Source organism: Schistocerca gregaria, chromosome 9 (assembly GCF_023897955.1).
Source record: "Schistocerca gregaria isolate iqSchGreg1 chromosome 9, iqSchGreg1.2, whole genome shotgun sequence".
Lineage (NCBI taxonomy): Eukaryota > Metazoa > Arthropoda > Insecta > Orthoptera > Acrididae > Schistocerca > Schistocerca gregaria.
Window position 1 is genome coordinate 156,946,762 of NC_064928.1, and position 15,214 is coordinate 156,961,975.

General features: G+C 46.3%; 1 protein-coding gene across 2 annotated transcripts in view; it reads left to right on the forward strand.

The window, feature by feature from the left end:
• The window catches only part of LOC126292286 (protein Dr1), a 33,438-nt gene that overhangs the window by 10,295 nt on the left and 7,929 nt on the right, over nt 1–15,214 (forward strand). For both annotated transcript variants that reach the window (XM_049986202.1, XM_049986203.1), the window contains exon 2: nt 5,491–5,733. In XM_049986202.1, the coding sequence (XP_049842159.1) occupies nt 5,499–5,733 (235 nt within the window). In that variant the 5' untranslated portion in view covers nt 5,491–5,498. The remainder of the gene's footprint in view (nt 1–5,490; nt 5,734–15,214) is intronic.

Genomic DNA, 15,214 nt, shown 5'->3' on the forward strand with positions numbered 1-15,214 from the left:
CAACTTACTGTGCAGCTACCTCCCCCTTTTTGTTACTCGGTGACTTTAATGCACATCATCCCCTTTGGGACTCTCCCAGAACCTGTCACAGAGGTGCCCTCCTGGCTGACCTTCTTAACCACCTTAACCTCTTCTGCCTTAATGCTGGAGCACCCACTTCCCTTTCTGACTCCTCACACACCTCTTCCCATTTGGAGCGATCCTTCTGCACTGCCCACCTTGCCCATCGTCTTGAGTGGTTCATTCTTTCTGATACCTACTCGAGCGACCATTTCCGTGTGCTATCCATTTGCTGACCCCTAGCCCATCGGCATACACAAAATGGCAGTTTTCTGGTGCTGACTGGCAGCTTTACTCCTGCCTGGCGACCTTCGAAGAAATACATTTCCCCAGTTGTGATGACCAGGTTGAATATCTCACAAAACATTAACCTTACTGCTGCAGAATGTTCCATTCCTCGCACTTCCTCTCTACCATGTTGTGTCCTGGTCCCTTAGTGGACTGAGGCATGTTGTGACACAATTCACACACGTAGACGTGCTCTCCATGTTTTTATCCACCACCCTACACTGGCAAACTGCATTCATTATAAACAGATGCTTGCAAAGTGTCATTGCATTCTTCGGGATAGCTAAAGAGCTAGCTGGATTTCATTCACTAGTTTGTTTAACAGTTCCACGCCTTGCTCTGTTGTGTTTGCCAACCTCCGACAGCTCTCCGGAACCAAGTTTTGAGCTCTTCCCACAATCACCCTACCTTCCTCCATCGAAATGAGTGGAGGAGGCGAGGGCGTTACCCCTCTCTTCTCCGAATTGTGAGTGCTACAGTGCCCTTTTTACTATGAGGGAGCTAGATAATCCTCTCAGTTCATCCCGATCCTCCACCCCAGGACCAGACACCATCCTCATTCAGATGTTGCAGCACCTTTCTCTTGCGAGCAAGCACTTTCTGCTTAACACGTACAACTGCTTCTGGGTGGAGGTCACATTTCCTGGACGCTGGTGTGAAGCCTCCATCATACCCATACCTAAGCCCGGTAAGGACAAAAATCTTCCTTCTAGCTACCGCCCCATCTCTCTTACCAGCTGCGTTTGCAAGGTGACGGAACATACAATTCCTGCCCGGCTGATGTGGTGGCTCGAGTCTCGCAATTTACTGATGAATGCACAGGGTCAATTTAGATTGCAGCGTTCTGCTGTTGACCATCTTGTTACTTTGTCCACCCATGTCGTGAATGGTTTTCTGCAGAAATCCCAGACTGTGCTGCCGTGTTTTTCGGTTTGGAGAAGGCCTAAGACACCTGCTGGAGAATTGGTATTCTCCATACTCTTTACACGTGGTGCTTCCGTGGGTGCCTGCCCTGTTTTCTTTGGGCAGTTTTAAAAGACCGAGTTTTCACAGTGCATGTAGTTTCTGCCTTGTCAGGCGCGTTTATCCAGGAAAATGGTGTGCCTCAGGGTTCCGTGCTGAGCATCGTCCTCTTTGCTATCGCTATTAACCCTATAATTGCCCGTCTCCCACAGGGCATCTCCGGCTCTCTTTTTGTAGACTATTTTGACATCTATTATTGTTCTCCATGGACCTATCTCATAGACCTGAGCGGCATCTTCAGTGCTGTCTTGATCGTCTTTACTCCTGGAGCATCGACAATGGCTTTTGCTTTTCCCCTGACAAAACCATCTGTATCAATTTCTGGCAGCACAAATGGTTTCTCCCACCATCTCAACATCTTGGGTCAGTTGCCCTTCCGTTCGTTGAAACCACGAAATTTCTGGGGCTCATGATTGATAGGAAGCTCTCTTGATCCTCCCATGGGTCTTACCTGACAGCCTGCTGTTTGTGATTCCTCAATCTCCTATGTGTCCTCAATGGTACTTCCTGGGGTGCCGATTGAACCACTCTCCTTCATTTGTACTGATCCCTTGTCTGTTCGAAACTAGGCTATGGGTGCTTTGTTCACGCGTCTATGCACCCATCCCTCTTACACTGTTCAACACTATGCACCATCATGGCATCTGTTCGGCCGCGGGCGCCTTTTACACCAGCCTGGTTGAGAGTCTGTATGCTGAACTACCACTGTCCTACTGCTGTGGGTTTCTCCACAGCAGGTATGCATGCCGTTTGTCTGCCATGCATGGCCACCCATCCTATGCCGCCTCCTGTGATGATTCCACAGAATACATCTGGCGACACAGCCTTTCCAATTGTGCCCTCTGCTCAGACTCATTCAGTGCCCTCCAAAGTCTATGTGCGCTGTAACTGATCATCCATTAGTGCAGCGGGTCCAGGAAAACTGTCACTTGCTCACTCTTGATGGAGCCAGTGTCATATTTCTGTGGGTCCTTGGTCTTGACTGTCTGCCAGGAAACGAGGCTGCTGATGTTGCTGCCATCCTCATACCTTAACCCCACAAGTACCTGTATTCCCTCTGATGATCTCTGCGTTGCCGTCTGTCAGGAGGTAGTGTCCACTTGGCATCGCCAATGGTCCTCCCTTCACCGGAATAAGCTTCGGCTTATTAAGCCGCTCTGAGCACCTTCGACAACCTCCTCTCGGCCCTCCCACTGAGAGGAGATTATTTTAACTCGGCTGCATATTGAGCACTGCCTTTTTACCCATCGTCATTTGCTAAGTGGTGCTACCCTACCACTTTATACACATTGCACCCAACTTTTTACTGTCTGCCACTTCCTGGTGCAACACCCTTTTTTTTACACTTCATGTTCCAGCTTGGGTTTGCCATCTGATTTATACGCTGTTTTAGCGAATGACGCGCAAGCTGTCGACCGCATTTTACTTTTTATCTGCTGAAGCTATATGGCGAAGGCCATTTAATTTTTAGTTTTGGACTGCCATTTCTGTATGGTGTTTTTAACTCCTTTTTCCGTGTGCCTGTTTTTAGCTGTCTCCTATTCTGTCCATTGGAACTGACGTTTAGTTGTTTAACTCCTATCTGTGCTCATCTTCTTTAGTTTTGACTTGGGCACGTATGACCCCATTTTTTTGTGCCCTAAAACAAAACAAACAAATGCATATCTTGGTCTTCCTCTACGGTTTTTACCCTCCATGCTTCCCTCCAATACTAACTTGGTGATCTCTTGATGCCTCAGAACATGTCCTACCAACCAATCCCCTCTTCTAGTCAAAGTTGTGCCACAAATTCCTCTTCTTCCCAGTTCTGTTCAGTACCTCCTCAGAAGTTATGTGATCTACCCATCCAATCTTGAGCATTCTTCTGTAGCACCAAATTTCAGAAGCTTCTATTCTCTTCTTGTCTAAACTATTTATCGTCCATGTTTCACTTTCATACATGGCTACAGTCCATACAAATACTTTCAGAAAAGACTCCCTGACACTTAAATCTGTACTCTATGTTAATAAATTTCTCTTCTTCAGAAATGCTTTTCTTGCAATTGCCAGTCTGCATTTTATATCCTCTCTATTTTGACAATCATAAGTTATTTTGCTCCCTAAATAGCAAAACTCATCTACTACTCATTTCATAATCTAATTCCCTCAGCATCACCTGATTTAATTAGACTATATTCCATTATCCTCGTCTTAAATTTGAGATATTCATCTTATACCCTCCTCTCAAGACACTGTCCATTCTGTCCAACTGCTCTTCCAGGTCTTTCACTGTCTCTGACAGAATTACACTGTCATCGGCAAACTTCAAAGTTTTTATTTCTTCTCCATGGATCTTAATCCCAACTCCAAATTTTTCCTTTGTTTCCTTCACTGCTTGCTCAATATACAGATTGAATAACATCAGGGATAGGCTACAACCCTGTCTCACCCCCTTCCCAACCACTGCTTTCTTTTTATGGCCCTCGACTCTTATAACTGCCATCTGATTTTTGTACAAATTGTAAATAGCTTTTCACTCCCTGTATTTGGCCCCTGCCATCTTCAGAATTTGAAAGAGAATATTCCTGTCAACATCGTCAAAAGCTTTCTCTGAGTCTACAAATGCTAGAAACGTAGGTTTGTCTTTCCTTAGTCTATCTTACAAGATAAGTCGTAGGGTCACTATTTCCTCACATGTTCCAACATTTCTACGAAATCCAAATTGATCTTGCCCAAGGTTGGCTTCTACAGGTTTTTCCGTTCGTCTGTAAAGAATTCGTCTCAGTATGCTTGATGCTATGCATTGGAAAATCATAAGTTCTTAGATTCTTTACTGCTACTCATATATTTACACTCTCAGTCCAACATTATTTAAACTATAATCATTCAGTACACTTTTACTGTACTTTTAAAATATTTACCTTTCATTAATCAAGAATCCTGTATGTTTTTGGTGATGCTGTCTGAATTAGTGTATGTGTTGGTATGATATACGACACATGGATCTATAGGTTTTTAATACTTTCTACAGTTGCTGGCTCCTCCAGTTTTACTTTTATTAGTGGTCAACCAGCCTAAGTATTTGAGACCTGTATCTTGTTGTTGGATAAAAATCACAGTTGAAAATTATTTTGTAGCATGACTGTTAGTGTTGTTTTAATGAATTTAAATGGAGGCTTATGTTAGTTTGCAACCTCACTTGTCATTGATTTATGGGGGCTAATAACCTAGATGTTGAGTGTTCCCAGAACCAGACAGTAACGTCATTCATGCTTTAGGCGTGTTTGTGCTGGACAAACATTCTTTGCAAGTGCATAGAAGGTAGTTCAGCATTCTGCATTTTGTGTGCTACTCATCTTGTTCTGTGCAACAGTTTGATAGTAAGTGTAGACTATATAAACAATTTTGAAAAGTGCCAAAGTGACTTGGTATGCCCAAGTAGGAATTGTTGCTCACACTTACTAAAAGCAACAGTGAAGATGGTTCTGCCATTAGCCTGCATCAAAGATAGGATCTTTTCTGTATCACAAAGATAACATCAGGCAGATTATTAGTGGTTCATCTACAAACTTGTATGATAAGTAACGTGTAATACTACATAAAATGAAACACATAGGAATACTATAATAAGAAAAAAAAATATATGTATCTGTTACTTAAATGGTACACAACTCAAATCTAAAAAAAGGGTGGGAAATAGATAAATTATTTCATGCACTCATTTAGTAACACATTAATTCCATATACAATATGCTCCCATCGTGTGGTTTTTGCAGTGCAGAACACATTCGTTGTGCAGTCAGCATGTCCTGTCTAGAGGAGTCATAGTAAACATGAGCTCTAAAATACCTTAATAACTGTGAACACGTCTTCATGTTCACTACTGTGAAACATGTCTCTTCTTCTTCTGAAAGAAGGTGCTCGTAGTTCTGATGGTATGCATTTTAGAACTCGTGTTTACAGACTTTTTTTTCCTTTAGAATTGTGTACTTTCAGCTGAGTGCATTTATAACATTGATTATGAAACACCCTTTATATCTGCTTTGTTGTGTAATTTCACGAGTTATTTAACACTAACCATTTGTTTTGTTAACGGAGATGTCACAAAGGTGTGACTAAGTATCTTTAACCCTGTTTCAGTGTGACAAATGGCCTCCTGTGGATCAGTACTCGGTTCGGCAGAGGACGATGAGCTGACCTTGCCTCGAGCATCCGTCAATAAAATCATCAAGGAAATACTGCCCAATGTCCGTGTGGCAAACGAGGTCCGGGAACTGATCTTACATTGCTGCCGTGAGTTTATACACCTGTTGTCATCTGAAGCAAACGAAATATGTAATCAGCGACAAAAGAAGACCATCAATGCTGAGCACGTGTTACAAGGTGAGATTGCTGACATCACAAGACATTTGCTTAGCAAGTACTGAGATAGCTACAACCATATTAAGACCAGGAAAGAGCTTTCAGTGTGATTATTGATTGCAGTCATTGGATGAAAGTCAGTTGTTATGTTTTTGAAAATCGCTATACAGCTACAGTGAAACCCCCTTTTATACCTCTCAAGAGACTTTAAAAAAAGTGTAAAATGTGTAAAATAACATTTTAAGCTATAAAAGTTACATATAGGATACCCTTTTTCACGCACTGTATCTGATAGGTGTACATAATAGGCATCAAAATACTTATCAGGGACTTGCTGAACTGATAACTGTCTGGGAAGTAGAAACGTTTGACTCAGTTTCATAGTCCATAATCTGTTTTTGGAAAGCCTGCAGCTACCATTCATTATTTAAAAAATTAAACACTGCACCATTTGTGTATTTTTTCGTGTTTTTCTTAAGCATGCCACATTTCCAGAAGTTTTTCTTGTTGCCAAGTGCATATATTTACATAAGTATTATGTTTGGTGTTTGAGTATGTGTTGTTCTGTGTCTCTTGCACTGTAGTCCTTTTGAGGTTATCAGGTACTGTGCTGCCTCATTTATATAGAAAACTGCACACACGGAAACTATCACTCGCATTGTTTGTTTGTGTACATACTGTACATGACAACAGAAATAAATTCTCGTAACATGTTTTGCTCAGCATGAAAAAATAATAATTGGCGCCAGATTTATTGAAGCTTATTATCCGTGCAAGGCAGCAGGGAATCTGATTAATTAACATAGAGCAAGAGGAAAATTCTTGCAGTCCAAATGAATTTAATGAATATTTTATAAACATAGAATAAAGCACAATAGGTGAAATTCCTGACTTCGGAACAGATTCAGCAATTGCTGTGAAATTTAAAAATAAATGCAGGACGGTAATGTGGAAGAGAGTGTCTGGTGATAAAATAGTGTCTACCTGAAGTGCAACTCGGTGCCAATGAGAGCTTCCGCAATTCTGCTGCTCTACTACATGATTGTGTTATTATTGTAATGTATATTGTAATCTAGTCCCTAAATATGTTCTGTAGTACCCACTTAAGTATCATAGGTTATCATTGTAAAATTTACTCTGTCTGTCCAGCCATGACAAAGAACTGGTAATAAACCTAAAACATTTAAGCAATGGAAAGAGAGTGAAGGTGTTAACTAGTGCTAGAAGTGGCCAAATGATGAAATACGTTAAATATGATTAGACAGAGGTGTCAGAAAGTAAAGATACAGATAAAATAAGTGAAAAAGGTAGATGCTTTGGACAAGCCAGTCAAAGTAATAAAACGAAGGACACGAGCAGCTGCTCGAGTGTCATCAGCTAAAATATCCTGTAAAGTAGATGGCAGAGACAGGACAACACGAAATTGACTAAAACAGGGACACGACAATAAAACATGGTGCACCGTCAATGCATGACCACAAGGGCACTGCGGGGCTGGGTCACCGGAGAGCAGGTAGCGGTGGCTAAACCGGCAATGCCCAATCAGCAACCTGGTCAGAAGGATCTCCTCTCGTCGAGATGGTCGGGAGGAGGTTGCCAAGCAGTTGGGAACGGTTTTACGGCCCGGAGCTTGTTTCCTTGAAGTGATGACCAAGTATCCCACCACGACACAAGCCTCTTACAAACAACCTCACTAATGTCAGATGACAGGACACAATGGGAGGCTGGCCGAGGCAGTAGGACTGCAGCCTTGGCAGCAGCATCAGCAGCCTCATTCCCACGCACTCGTACATGGCCGGGAACCCACAGAAAGCTGACAGGAGAGCTATCATCAGCAAAAGAATGGAGGGACTGCTGGATCCGTTGCACCAAGGGATGGACCGGATATGGAGCTCCAAGGCTCTGAAGAGCACTGAGTGAATCAGAGCAGGGTACATACGATGAATGGCGGTGGCGGCATACTGAATGGCCTGATGGAGAGCAAAAAGCTCGGCCATAAAGCTGGAACACTGGTCGAGGAGCCGGTATTTAAAGGTGACGGCCCGGACGACAAAGGCACAGCTGACACCATCGTCAGTTTTGGAGCCATCAGTGTAAATAAAGGTGTGACTGCCAAGTCGCGCACGAGGTTCGACAAACCGTGAACAATACACTGCAGCCGGAGTACCCTCCTTCCGGAGCGAGCTGAGGTCGAGATGAATATGAACCGGAGCCTGCAGCCAAGGTGGTGTCGGGCTCTCACCCTCTCTGAAGGTGGTAGGGAGGCCAAAATCCAATTGGCGATGAAAGCGGACTCCAGGGAACAGCAGGGAAGACATGTACAACCCATACTGACGGTCGAGAGAATCGGTAAAGAAGAACTGATAAGAGGGGTGGTCGGGCATTGACAACAGCCGGCAGGCATACTGACAAAGCAGTACACCACGCCGGTAGGTCAATGGTAATTCGGCCGCTTCAGCATAAAGACTCTCGACAGGACTAGTGTAGGATGCTCCGGTCGCAAGACGTAACCCCCGATGGTGGTAGGAGTTGAGACGGCGTAAGAGGGATGGCCGAGCAGATGAGTAGACGAGGCTCCCATAATGCAGCTTTGATCGGACTATGGACCGATACCAGCGAAGCAGGACAGTTTGATCCGCTCCCCAAGATGAACCACTAAGAACCATGAGGACATTAAGGGAACATGTACAACGGGCAGCCAAATAAGAGACGTGCAGAGACCACCAAAGTTTCCTGTCCAGTGTGAGCCCTAGAAACTTAGTTGTTTCCACGAATGGGAGAACAACGGGACTGAGATGTAAGGATGACGGAAGGAACGCTTTATATCGCCAAAAGTTGATGCAAACCGTCTTCTCTTCAGAGAACCGGAAGCCATTAGCCACACTCCATGAGTATAGGCTGTCAAGACAAGGCTGAAGGCAGCGCTCCAGGAGGCATGTTCTCTGGGCACTGCAGTAGATCGAAAAGTCATCGACAAAAAGAGAGCTTGAGACATTAGGTGGAATGCAATCCATAATTGGATTGATTGCTTAGGCAAAAAGAGCTACGCTCAAGACGGAGCCCTGAGGCACTCCGTTCTCCTGGAGGAAGACGTCGGACAATACGGAACCCACACGTACCCTAAACTTTCGATTTGTTGCGTAGACCCCACCTGTGCATAGTGCGGAGGATACCTCCTCTCCAACAGGTATCTTAAGCCTTCTCCAAATCGAAGAACACTGCTTCCATTTGGCACTTTCACAAAAAGTTTGTCATGATGAATGTCGACAAGGTCACAAGGTGGTCAACAGCGGAACGGCGGCGACAAAAGCCGCATTGAACATTGGTATGTAGCTGTCTAGATTCAAGAATCCAAACTAACCGAGCGTTAACCATGCGCTCCATCACCTTACAGACACAGCTTGTAAGAGAAATGGGGCGATAACTAGAAGGAAGGTGTCTATCCTTTCCGGGTTTGGGTATAGGAACAACGACGGCATCACACCAACGCATGGGGACTTCGGTCCAGACGCGATTGTAGGTACGAAGAAAAAAGCCTTTGCCTGCCGGAGAAAGATGTGTCAGCATCTGAACGTGAATGGCATCTGACCCCAGAGCAGAGGACCAGGACAGTGCAAGTGCACGTTGGAGTTCCCGTATAGTAAAGGGGGCATTATAATTTTCCAGATTCAGCAAGTGGAAGGAAGGTTGCCGAGCCTCTTTCCTGGGAAGGAAGGCAGGATGGTAATGGGCAGAGCTTGAAACCTCTGCGAAAAAGCGGCCGAAGGCGTTGGAGACATCTACAGGATCAACAAGTACCTCATTACCTGAAGTCAGGCCAGGTACCGAGGAGTGGGCCTTAAAGCCCGACAGCCGGCGCAGGCCACCCCAGACGACAGAAGAGAGAGTAAAACTGTTAAAGGACTGCTGAAAGAGGCCCAACAAGCTTTTTTGCTGTCTTTGATGACTCTACGGCATTGCGCTCTGAGTCGTTTGTATCCAATACAATTCGCCAACGTAGGATGGCAGCGAAAGGTGCGTAAAGCACGTCGTCGAGCACGGATAGCATCTCTACAAGCCTCATTCCACCAGGGGACGGAAACGCGACGTGAAGAAGAGGTAGTACGAGGAATGGAACATTCGGCAGCATTGATGATAACAGCCGTGAGGTATTTGACCTGACTGTCACAACTGAGAAAATCATGGTCCGGAAAGGTCGCCAGGGAGGAGTAAAGCCCCAGTCAGCTTTCGGTGTGTTCCAGCTCGAAGGACATGGGGATGGGGTGTGGTGCAGGAGACGAACGACACAGGGGAAATGGTTGCTCGAATAGGTGTCAGAAAGGACATACCACTCGAACCGACGGGCAAGAGTGGTAGAACAGATCGTGAGGTCCAAGTGGGAGTAGGTCGGAGTAGAGTCCGAGAGGAAAGTCGGGGTGCCAGTATTGAGGCAGACAAGATTGAGGTGGTTGAAGACATCTGCCAAGAGGGAGCGTCTCTGACAGGATGCAGGAGAGCCCCAAAGGGGATGATGGGCATTGACGTCGCCAAACAATAAAAACGGCGGAGGAAGCTGAACAATCAGGTGCGTCATGTCAGCCCAACTAACTGCGGATGACGATGGAGTGTAGACAGTACAAACAAAAAAAGTAAAGGCAGAAAGAGTAATACGGACAGCTATTGCTTGGAGTGGGGTGGTCAATGGGATGGGATGGTAATAGACATCGTCTCGAACGAGCAACATGACCCCACCATGAGCAGTAATACCGTCCACAGGGGTGAGGTCAGACTGCTCCGAGGTATAGTGGGTAAAAGCAATACGGTCAGTTTGGACGCAACTTGGTTTCCTGGAGACCAAGGACGAGCGGACAGTGCAGGCGGAGGAGCAGTTGTAATTCCTCCCGATTAGATCAAATACCTCTTATGTTCCAATGTACCAAAGCCATCGCTAGTCAGAAAAAAGGGGGAACGAAACGGGTGAAGGGCTGGTCACCTCGACGGCCGTGGAGGGCCAGGTTTCGAGGGAACAACGCTACAACCGGCGGGAGGCGGATCCTGTTCCATCAAGTCGTCGCCAGCTGCGGCCGCATTCCTGGGTTGCATAGGAGGGGCAGCATCATTCGCCAAGGACAGGTCAGCTGAGCGCCTGGCAGCAGAGTGTCACGGCAAAACTAAGGACGGCCGGGAGCAGCGACTCACGGATGGAGCGTAAGACGAAACGCGCCGGGGTGAAGAGGGGGATAAAGACTTCTTCTTGCAGGCCTTCTTGGAAGTCCGATGAGGCACGGGGATGGTGGGCTGGACCCGAAGAAGGTCCTCACGCACGGGGTCCGTTTTGGAACGCCGAACCTCGGAAGCCGGGGTCCGGGACGTTTCCCCGATGGACGCCTGAGAAGAGGATCGCTTCTCAGGCGGTGGAGGGGGGAGGAGGAAGGGTGGCCCCTGGGGCAGAGGGGGCAGGGGCCGCGAGGGAGGAGGATTTGGAAGGGAGGGATTTGGGAGGCGGAGGCATAGACCCCGGATGGGGTGAGGAGGTGGAGGGGGGACAGGATAGGGGTGAGGATATTGTGGAAGGATTGGACACAACTGAGGCAAACGAAGTTGTCAACGTCACGGGATGGAGGCGGTCATACTTCTTCCTGGCTTCAGAATAAGGGAGACGGTCCAGAGTTTTTAATTCTTGAATCTTCTTCTCCTTCTGATATGCGGGGCAGTCTAAAGATCTAGGCGAGTGGAGGCCAGGACAATTGATGCACCGAGGTGGTGGGGTGCATGTATGTTCCTCACGAAGAGGATGTCCACAATCGCTCAGCCTCACACCGTGACGACATGTGCCCGAAGTGCAAACACCGAAAGCAGCGCATAGGAGGCGGAATGTAAGGTCGCACGTTGCATCGGTAGCACATCACCTTTACCTTCTCCGGGAGAATGTCCCCCTCGAAGGCGAGGATAAAGACCCCAGTGTCGATGTGACGGTCTTTGGGGCCGCGCTGGACCCGCCGGATGAAATGCACGCCGTGGCGCTCCAGGTTGGCCCTGAGCTCCTCATCAGATTGCAGCAGGAGGTCCCGATGAAAAATAACCTCCTGCGTTCTATTCAGTGCCAGATGCGGGACAATGGACACTGGAATGTCCCCTAGTCGGTCGCACGCCTGGAGCGCCGTCGACTGTGTGGCGGAGGTGGTCTTTATAAGAACGGACCCCGAACGTGTTTTACTGAGAGCCTTGATTTCCCCGAAGATGTCCTCGATGTGCTGGACAAAGAACATGGGCTTGGAGGTGGCGAACATCCCCCCATCGGTCCGAGAACAGACTAAATAGCGGGGAAAGTACTTCGCCCCAAGCCGGCGGGCCTGTCCTTCCTCCCAGGGAGTGGCCAAGGGGGAAAGGGCAGGGGAACCAGAACCAGAGACAGTACCTTTCTTTTTAAAAGACTCGGTCGCAGAGCGACCTGATACATGTTGACGTTTCATCTGCGAAACGTCTGCCCCGATACCACCCACTCCGACCAGGGGCTCTCCCCACGGGTGCCACCCAGCCTTAGCAAGTACCACCTGGCAGGATGACAGTTGCCGGGAGTTCTGATGCCCCAAGGAGACGGGCATCTACTCCTTGGCTGACGTGGGGAGGGTGCACCTCTGGTATCGGCAGTACGATCCCTGTTGTCAGGGGGCTACAACCTAGAGGGTACATGACGACTCCACCACAACGGGCTGGCTACAGTGCTGGATTTCGGGTGCCATGGAAAGTCCATCATGATCGTAGGAGCAGATGGGGACGCACTATGGGTGTAACTTGTGCAACCCATTTGGCGTTTAGGCCCAATTTGAGGAATAGTGGGTGCGGTTACAATGCCGTTACAATGCTGAGTGCCAAGGTCTTAGTGCACTGAGGACCAGTGATACACCACGTAAGGCGTCCTTCCCCAAAAGGCTCATACTTCTGCAGAATTTTGAAAAATGGAGGTCAAACCCCAATGAGGACCATCACATTAAAGGCCGAAACGTTTGAGACTCCTTTTAGTTGACAGCATGGCCAAATGAATCAGTTTATATCTTAACTGAAATTAAGTCTGAAACTACAGAAAACAGCAGGACCATCCAGCAGGGCTTGAGCAGCGACAGACTTAACTGGACTGGACGTGTGTACCTAGATTTACTAGTACACACGTCCGGGATAAAGTCAAAAATCCAAATGTCAAATTTTACAAAATTGACTGCGCCAACAGATGTACTCTTATCTCAATAACATAAATGCCAAATATTATCTACTTTGATTAACATATGACATACTTATTCACAAAACATCATTTCACAGACTAAGTCCCATACGGATCTCCATGTTGACGGGGTTATGAAAGCTTGAAATTTGTGTGTTTTTTATTGTCTCTATCTACCAGCACTTTCTCGTTCGGTAAGTCACAGCATCTTTGTTTTTTATATATATTTTTCCCACATGGAATGTTTCTTTCTATTATATTCATACTTTTAATGTTTTACACGTACGAACATATGGGCTTCCTGCGTCATCGTAGCTGCGTAAAAACTGTGATGCCTGTTATCTGGCGCTCTCTTCCAACTGATGAAATGGACCTATTTCTAACAGGTCATGGGAAAATATTACGAATGGTGGTTTGAAAAGCGTTACAGTCAAACCAAATTTCCTTTTACGCAAAAAACCAAATTTCCTTTTACGCAAGATGAACTATGCGCAAGAATGTACTATGAATTTCTTAAATCGCAAAGCGTTTGACTTGCGTTTAAAAATCCACTCTTTGAGGACGGCCATTTAGAAAAATTGTAAGCCCAGAAGATCAAACATTTACGTCGTTATTAAAAATTTTACTTGCATATTTGTGTGATGTGTCTTAAAGTGTAACACACGCAAAAAAGATCAACATTACATATCGAAGCTTAGCCTCCCTTGCAGCTTATTGAGAGGACCCTCCAATGTGTGGTGCTTGCGGCGTCCAGGTCACTGTGCACCACGTTTTATTGGATTGCGTTTATTTTTTGACCAGCGGGCTGCAGCTGACTTGCCAGCGGACCTGCCATCTCTTTTAGGCAACACTCAGACGAATGTGGCTAAAGTTTTAAAGTTCTGTGTCATGTCAAATGTTTTTACAAAGATTTTAGGGAGAGGATTTTAATTTGCTCACTGTGTGACAAGCTAGCCCATATTTAATGTAAGTGGGCAGCCAGTAACAATTTCCTGTGACATTCTTGTTGCTATGTTTCCCCTTTCCTTAGGTTTTACTTTCTTATGTAACATTTTCCTTCTTTTCCTGCTTTCTTTGAGAGTGTGCTTTAGTTTTCTTAGGTCTGTCCACGTTCGTTCCTTTTAATGTGTGTCAGGGCGCTGATGACGTCGATGTTGAGCGCCCATAAGCCCCAACACACCACCACCACATCCAGCTTATTAATCTTCGAGACCAATATTATATGTGAATGCTATGTACATTAATTTAAATTATTAAGTTTTCTTATTGTAAATAAAATAGAAAGAAACTTCCACATGGGAAAAATATATTAAAAACAAAGATTCCAAGACTTACCAAGCGGGTAATCGCCGGTAGATAGGCACAATGAATAAAACACACTAACACACACACAAAATTTCGAGCTTTCGCAACCCGCGGCTACTTCGTCAGGAAAGAGGGAAGGAAAAGGAAAGATGAAAGGATGTGGGTTTTAAGGGAGAGGGTAAGGAGTCATTCCAATCCCAGGAGTGGAAAGACTTACCTTAGGGGGAAAAAAGGATAGGTATATACTCGCACGCGTGCACACACGCAAGCACGCGCGTGCGCGCACACACACACACACACACACACACACACACACACACACACACACACAAAGGCAAAGAGTATGGGCAGAGATGTAAGTCAAGGCGTAAGTGTGGAGGCAAAGATGATGTTGAATGACAGGTGAGGTATGAGTGGCGGCAACTTGAAATTAGCGGAGATTGAGGCCTGGTGGATAACGAGAAGAGAGGATATATTGAAGGGCAAGTTCCCATCTCCGGAGTTCGGATAGGTTGGTGTTGGTGGGAAGTATCCAGATAACTCGGACGGTGTAACACTGTGCCAAGATGTGCTGGCCGTGCACCAAGGCATGTTTAGCCACAGGGTGATCCTCATTACCAACAAACACTGTCTGCCTGTGTCCATTCATGCGAATGGACAGTTTGTCGCTGGTCATTCCCACGTAGAAAGCGTCACAGTGTAGGCAGGTCAGTTGGTAAATCACGTGGGTGCTTTCACACGTGGCTCTGCCTTTGATCGTGTACACCTTCCGGGTTACAGGACTGGAGTAAGTGGTGGTGGGAGGGTGCATAGGACAGGTTTTACACCGGGGTCAGTTGCAAGGGTAGGAGCCAGAGGGTAGGGAAGGTGGTTTGGGGATTTCATAGGGATGAACCAAGAGGTTATGAAGGTTAGGTGGATGGCGGAAAGACACTCTTGGTGGAGTGGGGAGGATTTCATTTCGGGGCAGGATTTTAGGAAGTCGTATCCCTGCTGGAG